Raw genomic sequence first — 15,086 nt, forward strand, 5'->3', positions numbered from 1 at the left:
ATGTATATTCTATGGAGGTATTTGTAATGTAACAGTTTGTTTTTGTAGTTGGTTGAAATATATCGTGTCTGTGTACTGCACTACGTCCAAGTCGCATCCGGGAGTTGTTCCCCTAAGTCACATTCCCAGGCCGCCCTAGCCCTGAAGCCAACCGCAGGTTTGAGGGTGAGTGATAAGTGATATAGGCGAGAGACCATGTGTGTGCAGTCAGTAGAGTTAATGACCAGAGTGAGAGGAGGAAAATCCTTCGGCTCCACCCCAGTGTCAGGCAAGACACTCAGTAAAGCACTCCTCACCCTATTGAGGAGAAAGCTATCCATATATATACTGTCCCCCCTGGACGCCAGTTCAGCAAGTGTGTGTGACCGGGAACCCTTGAGTAAATCCGCAACAGTTCATAATCTATATTTTTCTAACGCTTTTTTAGTAAGGGTTTCAGTAGTAGGTAACCATGGGTTGTCAATCAGAGGTATATGCGGGGAGTATAAAAAATCACATTGTAAGTAGCGTCAGAACTTAGTCCACGCCCAACAAGCCGTTGCCATCGTTTCTATCTCAGTAGGGTGGCGTGGAAGGCCCAGGGGCAGAACAGTTGAAAGCGTTTGGATGATACCAAAAATATGAAAAGTGTGTCTGCGCTACTAGATAATATAAATAAAAATCGGAGACTCCAAACCCCCCTCTCTCAAATGGCATTGTCAGAGTGGTCAGACTAATGCGAGGTTGTTTGCCTTTCCAAATAAGGCGCATTAGCAGGGAGCGCAGAGTATTAAAAAAGGACGTAGTGAGGGTGATTGGAATGTTTAAAAATTAATATTACAGCCGTGGTAGTACTACCATTTTGATAACGGTGATCCTGCCAGCCGTGGAGAGTGGGAGTTTAATCCATCTGTCAGTCTGTCCCGTAAGGTGGTCAATTGCCAGCCCGTATTTAAGCGGGTTACCTCTGCAGCATTGCAATGCAAATAAATGCCTAAATACTTGGGGGGGCGGGGGTGGGGAGGAGGTCGGTACACAATCTCAATGGAAACTCCACTTCAACCTGGGTGGGGAGGGGGGGGGGGGGGTAATGGGAACTTTTCTGACTTTTCCCAGTTTATGGCTAATCCAGAGTGCACCCTGAATCGCACCACCTCCCTTAACAATGGGGGAAGATTCTCCTCCGGACAAACAGCATAATGTCATTCATGTAAAAGGAGACAGCAAGCGGGCCAGTGTGGAGTTGCAAACCCCGATGGAGATGGCGCTCTTGTATATATCGGGCAAGTGGGTCCATTGCAACAATAAATAATAGTGGGGACAGTGGACACCCCTGCCGTGTGCCACGCGTGAGCGGAAATTGTGTTGTGATTGTCCCATTTACCCGGAGACGGGCCACTGGTTGGAAGTAAAGCAGGCGGATCTGGTTTAGGTATCCTATGGGTATCCCCAATTTTTGTAGTACTGCATATAAGAAAGACCACTCTAATGAAACGAATGCCTTCTCGGCATCGAGCATCACTACTGCTGCTGGAAGTGACGGTTCCATCTGATTTATGACGGAAAAATCGTCTGTAAATTGTGTCGTGGACCTGCCAGGAACGGACCACGCTTGAAAAGGACATAGCGTAGTGTCAACTAGTAATGCAAGGCGGGTGGCTAAATCTTTGGCAAGAATTTTATAATCATGATTAAGTAGTGATAACGGCTGATAGGACTGGCACTTATGAGGGGATTTACCAGGCTTTAGCAGTAGGGTCACTATGGCCTCCCTCGTGGTCTGGGAGAGGGAGCCGCTCTCTAGAGCTTCAGCATAGACCTCGATAAGGCGAGGCGCGAGTATATCTTGATAGGATTTGTAAAGGTTTCTGGTAAGACCGTCAGACCCGGGGGCCCGGCCACTTGCTAAATCCTTTATTGCTTGCTTAATCTCTTCAGCATCTATTGGTGCTGCAAGGAACTCTCGCTGGTCATCTTCTAGCCCAGGGGTCTCCAACGAGTAGCTCGGGAGCTACTAGTAGCTCGCCAGTACCCTCAAAGTAGCTCTCAGAGGTGAAGTCAATCACAGTATCTCATTCAGAAAGTCTATGCAGAGACTCTAAGCATATTAAAAAAGGCAGCACTTCTCATCTGAAGATCTTTAGCCAACCAGCCTACGGCAGGAACTCCTATTATCAATCTAACCCGCACTGTCGGCCTATTGAGTCTGCCACATGGTCACCTTTATCCAGTCTCGGACTAAGTCACAAGGTGATTAGCCATATGGTAGCCCCCTGCTTTATCAATTTCACCATGTGTGTGAACAGTGGGCCATAAATGAAGAGTGGCAGTGGTAGCCTGAGCAGTAATCAGTAATGACCCACTAAAGTGTTGGACTGCAGGAGTCAGTGAAAATTTCAGTTGGATGCATGAGCAGCCAAGGGCTGAGGAAAGCTATGATCCTGAGCAGAGAAAATGAAGATCCTCATCTGCATTCATCTATGTGTGCGTCCATTATAAACCCTGTTGCTTCCTGTAAGCTACACCTGGTGTCAATGACTACCAAATGGGTATGCTAGCCCCCATCATATGGGTTTTGTCTGTGGCACAATTGTGTCAGTTCATGGCATAAAAGTGTCAATGCCATAATTATGGCCATCCTTTACTATTTTGGGTAGTCATGGTCTAGTTATGGTATACTGGCAGCCATCAGTGACATATTAAGAGCATGACTGCACTATATTTAGTTGTCCCTGATTAATATTGTGCCTGCCCCTTGCATAATAATGACCATGACTAATAATATGGTGGCCATCCTGGTCCTTATGGTGTCCATACTTGGCACAATTTATACAGGTGGGCATTATTGGCATTATACAGTCGCCCTCTCTGCTACGGTACCATGGATTATGACTGTAATACCTGAGCATTTGAAGCAGTCTGTCCATGTGAGGCATTTGTACAGGTGAGTGCCCAATTAAAATGACTAGCTGATGTTTGGGGACTATGTATTTCCTAAAAATGAAAACGTGTATTTTAAAGGCATTTTTTTCAAACAAGGGTTTTCTTCAGGAAAATTTAGTTTGTTTACCAAAATGGAAAGTGGTGATAGAAAAATCTGTGTATTTTCAGAAATTGATATGCTGATGAAGACAAAAGGTTGCAATTCCAAAACACATTTAAAGTTGATGCTTGAAAGATAAGTCAAGCTGAATTGAGGAGACTTATTGCTGTGGTTATGTCCTTTGTGCCACAAGGCATGTGAAGATTTGAATGTTACTTTATTAGTCAGGTGGGGGCATTTAGCATTTAATATTGATAAATGTTTCCCTAGCATTTCTTCTGGTACTATCACCTGGAATACTTGGATGGCACTATGATAATCCTGCTTAGGGTGGTCATAGTGTAATGTTTACACGTGCTGTCAATATTTTACAGTGATAACATTTGCTAGTAGTTCAACAGGACTTTCCTTGAGCTGAAGTAGCTCTCAATACAGAAAAGGTTGGAGACCCCTATTCTAGCCATACCATGGCTATTTCCTGCAGATAGTCTCTAAGTGCCAGTCCACCAGGGTTGTCCTGAGTTTCATGTAAACATGTGTAATAGGTTAGCAATGCAGCAGATATATCAGCATTCAAAGTCGGTAAGTCTCCCGTATCTGCGTCCAACTGAGTAATGTATTCCGATTGGTACTGTGGGTGGAGGAGCCGGGCAAGTGTCCCTCCAGGCTTCTCTCCTTCCCCAACCGCACGGGCTCTGGCATACTTGCCAAGATATTTAACTTCTCTTGCGGGTGCGTCAGTGAAGTCTACTGTTAGTGCTGAACGAGCACGGAAGTCTGCAGACGACGGGTCTATAAGCGCCGCGTTGTCCATCTCTTTTAAGCTTCTGTTCAATATTGTCAATTTTAGTCCAAATTGAGCGAAGAAATGCACACCCCGCAGATAACCGCTTTGAAAGTGTCCCAGAGTGTTAGCTGTGACTCAACCGTGCCTTCATTTAGGTCGAAGTATTCCTGTATGGCTTCCCCCACCTCCGTCCGGAACACCGGATCTAAAAAAGCACAGGCGGTGAAACGCCATAATGGGCGTTGTTTGGGCAGCACAGAGTAGTCGAGCTTGAGAAGGACCGGGGAGTGGTCCGAGATCGTGCGGGGTAAATATCGAGATTGCGGACATCTAACATTAGTTGTGGCTTGAGGTACCAATGATAGGATGTGATGCTTTTAAGACAGACCAAAACTAGTTTGATATGGTTGGTCACCTTCTAAATTGGTGCGTGCTAATTAAAAATAATGAAATGGAATGGAATGTTACCCATAGGAATTCCCACAGGCTTTTCCATTCATCACTTTTTAACAGTTTTCTGTCATGCTGTTAGAGCTTATTGTGTCAATCCAAACCAGCTTAAAAGTCCTAGAAATTGACAGAAGGTGACTTACTTTGCTATTATAGTTTAGTGGTATTGTTTTCATTTTGTCACTTCCCATTGGTGTTTTTTTCTTAGAGTGAAATGGATGTGAGCAAACCAAACCATGCATTTTTGGGAATATGAACTACACTTTGCTATGGGTTACTGCAATCTGCACTGTGTAGTTATGGTTTAGCCGCACTTTCCATTGAAAAGGCATTTTTTGATTTGCCTATAACTTTTGACCCTATGGACGGATCTGCACCAGATTTGGCAGTTGCTTAGCCTCATCTGATAAGGTCGTGCTTGCCAATTTTCGTGCTGATCCCTGCAGGGTAGAAAATGTTAAAGGCAGGGGTGAAAAAAGATTAGTTTTACCACTTTAGCTCCCATAGGAAATTTTGTGTGCTTGCACCTATAACCCAAAACTCTCAGCGGATTTATATCAAGTTTGTCATGAAAGTAGAACTTAACTCTTAAAGAGTGCTTTTGTTGGTTTGTTGTAAATCTGTTCAGTATTTTTTGAGATATAAAGGTTTCAAAAAAGTTTCTGGAGAGCTTAAAAGGGTTGACACTATTATATATCTGTGCCTTTTAAATGTTAATTACGTTTTTAGTTTTATGACAAATGTGATTGGCTGGAGAAGAGCTCTGAAAAATGTTTTTTTTTCCATAATCTTAAAATTGCAGTTTTTGTACTGTGGAAAAAAATATTTCTGCGTTCATGGGAGGGCCACCCTTTGGGATGTCCGACCCAGTGGAGCTGCTAATGGGTACTAAGAGGCCTGGAAAACTCATGTCTCACACTGGTAAAAGCGTAGAAAGTGATGCGCCATTTTCAAATCAAAAAACGATTGTAAGGCCATGAGTAGCCATTTTAGATGTTAAATTAGATTACCAATTTGTGAAAAAGATCTACAGTCAAGGGGAGACACTATAACGAGTGTCTGACCCCAGGGCACAGGCGGTAGGGACCTAGAGGTGGAGAAAAGACACAGCTGCCAAGAGCGAGCTGGCCTTGCATCCCATCCATGTTGTGCACTGCGGAGATTGGCACCAGAAGAGGATTGAGCATAAAGTCAGGGTGCAAGCCATGCCTTGCTTGCAAAACCCATTCATTGCACACAGCCAAAGGCCACAGACTGTGGGGTGAAGCTGCTGGACGGGGGTGAATGCAGGCCCTGTGTCATAATAAATGTAGCATTTCTGATCCCATGCTGACATGACATCTTTTTGAATCGTACTGAAGTCTGAGGCACAGCTGTAAAAGATTTGAAATAGAGACGATCCACCGCACAAGCATACACACACACAGTATCACCATAAAACTGGATGTATACTTGATTGGTCCTTTGAGTAGACCATTTTGCAAATCCTCTGTAAGTTGTAAGATTTTAGGTTGAAGCCTACCAGACAGCATAGCTGTCTTACTGCTAATGACATCTTGGGGACATTCGTGAAGTGTCTCAGGGAATGTATTCTCCCCGTTGCTTACCATTGGCTTTGTGGTTTGTAACTCACATTTTCTTGCTTTGTTTTAGGCTTTCCAGCTTGAGTTTGTCCCTTCCGTTGCCCAAACCTTTTTTCACAGTATACTTCCAAGTGCTCCCGTTCTGTAAAGAAGCTCTTAAATCTTGTTCTTATATTTGTTGTGCAGTCAAAGTCATAGGTCAAATGTCAGCCTCTGCCTTCCAAGGGAGCTTGGTGTTTACTTTTATTTCTCTGACTTAAAAGTGAGAGGATTTATGTGACAATCATGGTGGTTATGGGGGTAAGTCTGGTAATTCTGAAGTGTAGTCGAAGCAAATATTTTAATACCATCAAAACAAATCAATACACTAGTTGATTACATTTCCACACATTATCTTTTGTGTGCTGTATGCTGTTATTAGTAAAACTGTGCATCTGGCAAATGTAATGGTAATTTCAATTGAAGATGTATTGTCTGTAATAGCAGTGCACTACAACACCATGCACACTCCACTTTGCCCCATACCACTCTGCACCACTCCATGCCACTGCACTCTACTCTGCACCACTCCACTCTAAACTGTTACTGCACTCCACTTTGCATCATTTCACTCTACGCCACTTCACTCTACACCTCTCTACTGTGCACTCTACCCCACTTGACTATGCACCACTGCATGCTACACCACTCCACGCCACTACTCTGCAACTCTTCACTCTGCCACAGCTTTCTACGACAATTAATTCTTGTCTGTACCACTTAACTCTGCACCAGTGCACTCTGCCATTCACTCTAACCCACACTAATCTTCTCTGCACCACTGCACTCTATGAAACAGCACTCTACCCTGCACCGCTCCACTCCACTCTACTGTGCACCATTCCACTCTATACCACTTAACTTTACTGTGAAACAATCTACTCCAGGCTACTCCTCTCAACTGTGACCTATGCTGAACAACTACACTCTATGCCACTCTAATCTATCTTGTACCACTGTACTCCACTCCACTGCACTTTACTCTAACCACTGCAGTCTAGGTCAATGCTTTCTACACCACTTTACTCAAAACCAATGTCCTCTACGCCAGTCTACTCTATGCCATTACACCCTACTCTGCAACATTCTACGCCAGTGCACTCTACACCATTGTACTCTACCTCACTATACTCCGCCACTCTGCACCACTGCTCTCTATGCCGCTCTACTCTGCACCACTGCTCTCTATGCCGCTCTACTCTGCACCACTGCACTCTATGCCACTCTAATCTGCACAACTGCACTCTGTGCCACTCTACTATTCACTTCTGCACTCTACGACAGTCTACTCTGCAACACTACTGCACTCTACGACAATCTACTCTGCAACACTGCACTCTCTGCCACTGAACTCTCTGCCACTGAACTCTCTGCCACTGCACTCTACTCTGCACTACTTTACACCACTCTATGCCACTGCACTCTTCGCCACTCTTCTCTGCATCACTCCACTCGACCCTACACTACTCTGCACCGCTCCACTCTCTACCTCTGCAACACTCTACTACACTCTACACCAGTATGCCACTCTACATCGCTCCACACTACGCCACTGCACTCTGACAATCCACTCTACGCTACTCTAATCTACTGTGCACCACTGCACTCTAAAACACTGCTCTATACGGCACTCAACTCTATGGCACTGCACCCAATGCCACTTCACTCTACTCTGAAACAATCTACTCTGCACCACTGCACTATTCCACTGTAGACCACTGTACTCTAGACCATTTCACTCTACAACACTGTACGCCACTACACTGTATGCCATTCTGTTCTACTCTGCACCACTGTGCTCTAGACCACTTTACTCTGTAGCACTCTGTCACTGCACTCTACGCCTCCCTACACCACGCCACTGCTCACTATGCCACTGCCCTACTCTACGCTACTGCACACTACGGCACTCTAATCTTCTGTTCACCCCTGCACTCCATACCACTTCCCTCTACACCACTCTACTCTATGCCAATGCACTCTACTTTACCATGCATTGCAGCACTCTTCGCTGCTGAACTCTACACCACTCCAGTCTAGGCCACTCCACTCTGTCACTTCACTCTACTATGAAACAATCTACTCTACACTGGACCACTCTACTCTTCACCAGTCTATGCAACTGCGCTCTACGCCACTCTACTGTAACCCACTGCACTCTACCCAATGTACTCTACACTTCTTTACTCAAAACCAATACCCTGAACGCCAACTACTCTACACCACTGCACTCTACTCTGCAACACTCTACACTGTCAATGCACTCTATGCCACTCTATTCTTCGCTGCACCACTGTACTGTATGCCACTGCTCTCTACAGCACTTAACTCTGCAACACTCTACGCCAATGCATTCTACACCACTGCACTCTAAGGGCCAGATGTGCAAAGCATTTTTCTGGTTGCAAACGGCCCGATTCGCCATTTGCGACCAGTAAAATGCTTTTTCAAATATGCAGAATGCAGTTCGGTAACTTGTTACCAAATCGCAATTTGCTTTTGGAAGGGACTTGTTTTGGATGCCACTTGCAAATACTGAATCCGTATGGTATATATTACTGTTTTGCAACCAAATTCTGGTCGTTAAACAGTAGTACTTTACCACCATTTTAAAAGTGGTGGTAACCCTTTTGCAAATGGCAAGGGGGTCCCTTTGGGACCTCTTCCTCTTTGAGAATGTTGAAAAAAAAAAATTTTTAAGAACAGGCAGTGATCCCACAGACCACTGCCTAGTCTTAAAAAAACGAAACTTCAAAGTTTTCTTTTTAAACACATCCAGTTTAAAGAAAACGGGATGCATAAAAAAAGATTGCTTTATTTAAAAGCAATCCCAGACATGGTGGTCTGCTGACCTCAGCTGATGGCTGCAATTCCTATTGGGTCGCTAATTGCGACCTACCTCTTTAATATTCATGAGGTAGGTCAATTTTCAACCCTCTAGGAATTGCTAAATAGAAGTTGTATGTTCTCTTACATAAGGAATTGCGATTTCTTAATTGCGATTTGGTAAGAATTGCAATTTAGAAATCGTAATTCATATTTTTTGTACATCTGGCACTAAAACATTCTACTCTGCAAGACTGCACTCTCTGGCACTGAGTTCTATGCTACTCTGTACCACTGAACTCTATGCCATTGCACTTTATGCCACTACACTCTGCATCACTTCACGCTACGCCACTGCAATCTACACCTTTGCTTTCCATCCTACACCACTCCACTTTACGCTGCACCACTTCACTCTACTCTAAAACAATCTACTCTATGCCACTGCACTCCATGCCACTCAACTTCACCCTGCGCCTCTCAAGTCCACACCATCACACTCGGCAACATTGCAATCTACGCTGTGCCAGTCCACTCTACGCCAATGCACTCTACATCACTTTACTCAAAACCAGCGCACTCTACGCACTGAAAGCTATGCCAAACTTTTGTACCACTGCACTTTATGCCACTTCACTCTACTCTACAACACTCCACTCTGCTCAATGCCACTCCTCTCTACAACACTCTACTCCACGCCACTCTACGACACTACTCCACAATGCTCTATGCAGCTCTCTCTACGCTATTCCACTCTATTCTGTGACACACTGCTCTACTCCACTACTCCACACTATGCCACTCCACGCCATGAGACTCTGACTCTGTCCCTCCACGATACTCTACTCCACAACACTTTACTATACTCCATTCCACGCTACTGCACTCTGACAATCTACTCGCACCCTACAACACTACACCCTCTATACCACTCCACTCTGAACTACTACACTCTACACCACAACACTCAACTCCCTTCTATGCCCTTCCACTCTACAGTACTCTACTCCCTCCATGACACTCCACTAAACTCTGTGCGACTCCATGACAATCCACTTCACTCAATTCCACTGTACACCACTCCATGACTCTGTACACCACACCACCCACTCCACGACACTCTACTTTAGGCCACTATCTTGTAGCCATGCTGAACAGCACCAAAACTGGTGTACAAAATGGCTATACATATTAGCAAAGCCAATAGCTCTTGCAAATGCTTGTTTTTCGTGTCAACGTTTTATTGAAATGTTTCAAACGTAGTTCAGGGTGGTACAGGGGTGCATTAATGTGCAGCAACTATAATGAGAAAGGGTATGAAGAGTAGCAGAAGGGTTATGGAATTATTGGAGGTGATTTTGGGAAAGTAGGCCTATATCAAAGAAACGTTGTCTTGTAAGTTGTTGTGTTGAACGCATTTGCGTTGATTAGGTTGATGATGTCCACCATGTAACGTGAAAAAATAGGGACTTAGAAATATGCTTGTCAGGTACACACATGTTTATAATGATTTTATTTTGTTTTTTAGGCAAATGGCTACAGCTTCATCAATATTGATCATGGACAAGCTGTATCCTTGTTGAAGACGTTCCAGAACTCAGTAGAATTAATCATCTTGCGAGATGCTTCAGCATAAATTAATTTGCAGCAAGAAAAGCAGGTCGGAGAGAGCAAGCACCTAGTGCACACAAAAACATATCTGTAAACATATACACACACAAAAGAAGCAATGTGAAAATGACTGACTGAACTATGGACTGCAATGAAATATTGGTTTTGTGGTGACAGGGAAAGAACCACTCTAAAGATCAAGCAGAACACCAGTTGGAGGAGTTGTACAATTCAAACACTTTTCCAAGGGGTGGAGGGTTGAACTTTATATCACTCAAGAATCTCTCTTGCAAGGACACACGTGTTGTGTTCATACAGATTGTAGGTTTATTTTTGGATAAATCATACACATTAATAAAATCCTCGCAAGGCCATAAACAGCTACAGTTGTCGCCAGTGGATGGACGGCAGGGCTGTCTGTCCTTCCCTATTTATACCTTTTTGTTTCATTCACCCTGTGTCACTGTTTTATGCTGAAACCATTTCTGTATATGCGGACAAGAGATTCAAAATGTGGGGTTTGCTATAGTAGTTACAGTGTGTGGTGCTGGCTTGTTAGGAAAGGTGGTTTTATCTGGCTTCTTTACAATCAGGAAAGCCTGAGTGCAGGCAAGTAGGGATCCTTTACCTATTTAGAACAATCTGTTGACCAATAGAACACTGCAATAAAGTGAACCTTTTTTAAAATATAACTATTTACATTTTTTGTAACACGTACAAGATGAAGTCTTTAGCCCTCCACTGACTGTCAGTTTGCTAAGTGTAATTCAGGTTTTATTTTTTTTAATTAATTGTTTTTAAACATGCAACAATACTAATTTTACATGCGGAGTGGACATGCATTTCTTCTTCTCTGCCTGTGTGTGGTAATAATGAGTTTTTATTTTGTTATGAACTACTTTGTAATCAGTGCTTCATTTTAAACCTGTTCATCATTTCAAATAATGAAACTGAAAGTGCCAGTTGTCAAGATTGTTTTGCCTAACACCCAGCATGGGTCAAGTTCAGTAGCTAATTCTACCTTCACTTCATTTGGCCTTGCAATGTCTTGTTAAATTGAAAAGGAAACAATGAGCTTGGAGCTAGGTAACCAAAGTTATGTTCTAGAAACTGTGACACAGTGAAATTGCTGTGCCAAGAAATGGACTTAAATGGGGTTGTGGGTCTTGTGGACCAATCAATTTGTTATGGTCTTTGTTAAAGGGCTGTTCCGGCAGGTCATAAAAAGGAGAAGTTGTTAGTTTCTGACTGTATTGACAAAATCATAAATTACCACAGGCTGCCTTTTTTCCCAGTAGTTAAAAAACTGTGTTAAGAGAGTTCTACTAAGTTTAGCTCTTTTCACTTCCCATGTGAGTGAGCGACAATTGCATCCAATAGGGGGATAATTGATGCATGGTTGAGGAGGACCAGGAAAGTGCCATAGAAGACCAATAACTGTTTTTAGGGCTAATGGTTTGAATGCCTTTCATGATAGCAATATTGACTTATTGCAATTCAGTTTCAATAGTTATTTATTATATGGTCTTTTTGAAGGTATATAGTAAAGGTGCCCTTGATCCAAACTGTTTGACAAATGTTTTTAGGTGGGGTGCATAGCAACAAATACCAGTTTGCTTAGAGAACTGGTTTAATGAGTCCATTATTTCGTTCCTTATGAAATATATGGATGAAAAATGAACTCTGTTGCTTACCCATTTGGCAGTACATTTCAGACCATTGACTCAAACATGATTGCACTTGTTTCAAACATATACTAGCTGAAAATGGTATACGTTGCTTCTTGTACTGTATAGTCTAATAATTTGGATTGCAACCCTGCATCAGATTTGTTTTGTATAATAACACAATTTAGTTGACTTTAAGTGCTATTTACATAGGAATTTGTTATTTTGGAATATAATAAAAAGAAATGTTGTATTTTAATGCAATTTGCATACTGTATGTGTGCTGAACTCTCTGAAGATCCAGAGTTCAAACTTTGCAAGATAGTGCAGGCTTTGGCATTCCCTTATAGTGCTTGTCCAATACTCATTATTTTGTTACATCAACTTTTCAAAATGTCTCTTTTTCTCACATCATACATATGTTTCTTCACACTTTGCCTTGTAAAGGGAATAGCTGTGTGAATGTTTGCTAAATTTGAGTTTTGTTACATTATTGCATATACTCCAGTGAATGTTAGGGGAATGAGTCCTAAAGAACTGATTCTTTATTGACACTGTAATTTGTAGTTTAGTGTGTAAGTTTCATTTTGTTTAACTCAAACATTGCTTCAGTGAACAGTTCCCCAGAGGACCTGCACTATAAAGATCTATATGTTCTGCATTTGCTTAGGGTTGTCATGCAATAGTGGTAAACATTTTACATATTCTCCTAGGGAGAATACTGTATTTTATTTCCTGTTGGAATATGTTTTTCCGGTAATATTGAAGCATTGTTTAACAATAGATTCCTACTTTCTAATGGGAATCAGTCAACAACAGTTTAGTAAATTGCAAAAAATATTTTGGCCTGCAAACTGTGAACTTTGATTAAAGGCATGAATACTGTACACTGTTTCTTTTATTTCTGTTAGGTACTAATGGCAACTTCTACCTAATGGGATATTTGTTGTTCTGCCCACATACATGTATAATGTTCCTAACTGTCAGTGGGCTCATAATGGTGCATGAGATGCTTGTAAAGCAGAAAACATCATGTCTATTTTTGTACAGAAGGAAGTTCAAAATGTTTGCTGAATGTAGTGTGAAATTGATGAAAGTAATACAAACTCAATATTTTACTACCACCTTGTGACTGTTCATTAAAGAATCAGTTCAGATGACCTAATGGAATTCAGAAATGTCCCAGATATTTATTATGTAAATATTTATTTTTTGATTTCCTTATTTTTGGACTGGAGGTTCGAAACGTGTACATACTTGAAATCATATTTGAACACGCCAACACAGCAATAAAGAACACAAACATTAAAGCCTTTTATGATTAATTTGCTGTGATACATTTTTTTCTAGAATTATGCCCTTGTTATATACTATATAATGTTTTATTGATGAGCATTTACTCAACATTCCAGATTTTGTATATAATTAGAATGTTTCTGAGGCAACACATGAAGAATAGGTAATAAACTAATGGTCTTTAAAGCCCCGCCTGACTTGAGGTTTTTGTTGATTAAAAGCATGTGTAGTGACATATTTTCCTAAACTGTTGTTTTTGGTAATAGGTATGTGTGTACTGAACCCTTCAATCTGCAGGTCATCAGTATATATGCAGTGTTAGATATCTGAATATTTCCTTTTGAATTATTGTGCATTGTTGAAAAAGACCTGTATACAGTTGTTCCTCATGTGTGGATGCCCTATCTGTGGGCCTCATTACGAGCTGTGTGGATCAAAATTTTATTTTTTTAATTTATTTTTTTAAGTGTTCCAAGTAGAGATACATTTTTATTTATTCTTATTCTAACCTTGTATTATCTGAAACTTTAGTTGGCACTATGAATGATTTCTGAAAACGATGTCAGGGGTAAATACTTCCTCAATGAACAGTTGTGATTCAGCCTTAGCCCACATTTTCAAAATACAATTTGTTCTGTCCACCTGCCAGTCCAGTTGGGCCTCCTTCAGGAAATGACAGTGGAAGTGTGGAAATGTGGATTTTTCTGGTCAGTTATGTCCCCTATCTTGGACCCCAACAGTTCTATGTGCATGTCACAAGTACATGTATGTTCCCTCCAGTTCCAGTTATGAAGACGCAAATACATGTATGCCCACCGTCAACATGTCCTCTGCCAGATCCGCCATGAATAGGCCGGATATTCCATTCTTAAATATGAAAGGCCACCGGTTTTATATGGTTCACTTATGCCACTTTACAGTCCAGGCAAGTAGGCCCTGATTCTGTCATCAAAACTCCTCTTGCCTTCTGCCTCTGAAAGCTCCAGTCCGAGCCTGCATCTGTGACCATGAACTTTGTCTCATTCTCTGCGCGGCTCACGAAGCCTGACATCAGCCTACTCTCTGCCAAGAACTGTATTTCACCTTCGAATTATCTGCTTCCCCCTCAGCCGATGCATTCCTGCCTAGTAGTTTAAGTAAACATTCCTCCAGTTACCAAGCAAAAAGGCCCAACTTCTCTGTCCTCATGCAAGTAATTCATAGCCCTGTTACCATGGAATATTCCTACCCCCTCGCATTCAGTGTAGACACTTAGACGCTTGTACACGCACGCACAGTCAGTATAGAATAGATTCTGTCCGAGAGTCCTTCTTTTATGGATAACATAGTTCTTTAAACATAGGATGTTAGATATGATTTGGGATTAGGTTGACTTGACCCCCCAGACTTCTCGTCTCCACATGTAGAGCTAAATGTCAAGTCCCCGTCACCCCCTAGTTACACGTCAATTACACGTCATACTGCTGCGCGCGCATCCATGCCAAGCATTATCTTATAGATCCACCTATACATGACATCACAACCAATCATGTTCCTTTTTACTCATTATTACACCCATTTTCGGTTACGCGGACCACACGTCAATTTCCTTATCAATTGTTACGCCTACTGTATTCACTTCATTATAATGTATGGACTATAAAAGTTACTTCTTGTCAATAAAGTATGTACTTCACTTCCTGAACCCCCGTGGTGACGGAACCTGAAGGCCGCGACTCGAGTCGGCCATTTTGGAATAAAGCCCATTCCGAAACTCTAATATCACGGATTCTGCCTCTCATTTTACTGAGCTATTTTACTATGTT

At 42.2% G+C, this 15,086-nt stretch overlaps 1 protein-coding gene across 2 annotated transcripts in view; it reads left to right on the forward strand.

The window, feature by feature from the left end:
• ERBIN (erbb2 interacting protein) overlaps positions 1-13,467 on the forward strand; it is a 710,320-nt gene extending 696,853 nt beyond the window's left edge. For both annotated transcript variants that reach the window (XM_085631853.1, XM_085631862.1), the window contains one exon: positions 10,236-13,467. In XM_085631853.1, the coding sequence (XP_085487979.1) occupies positions 10,236-10,343 (108 nt within the window). In that variant the 3' untranslated portion in view covers positions 10,344-13,467. The remainder of the gene's footprint in view (positions 1-10,235) is intronic.
• The last annotated feature ends 1,619 nt before the right edge of the window (positions 13,468-15,086 follow it).

The sequence above is a fragment of the Triturus cristatus genome, chromosome 2_1 (genome assembly GCF_964204655.1).
Source record: "Triturus cristatus chromosome 2_1, aTriCri1.1, whole genome shotgun sequence".
In the NCBI taxonomy this organism is placed as follows: Eukaryota; Metazoa; Chordata; class Amphibia; order Caudata; family Salamandridae; genus Triturus; species Triturus cristatus.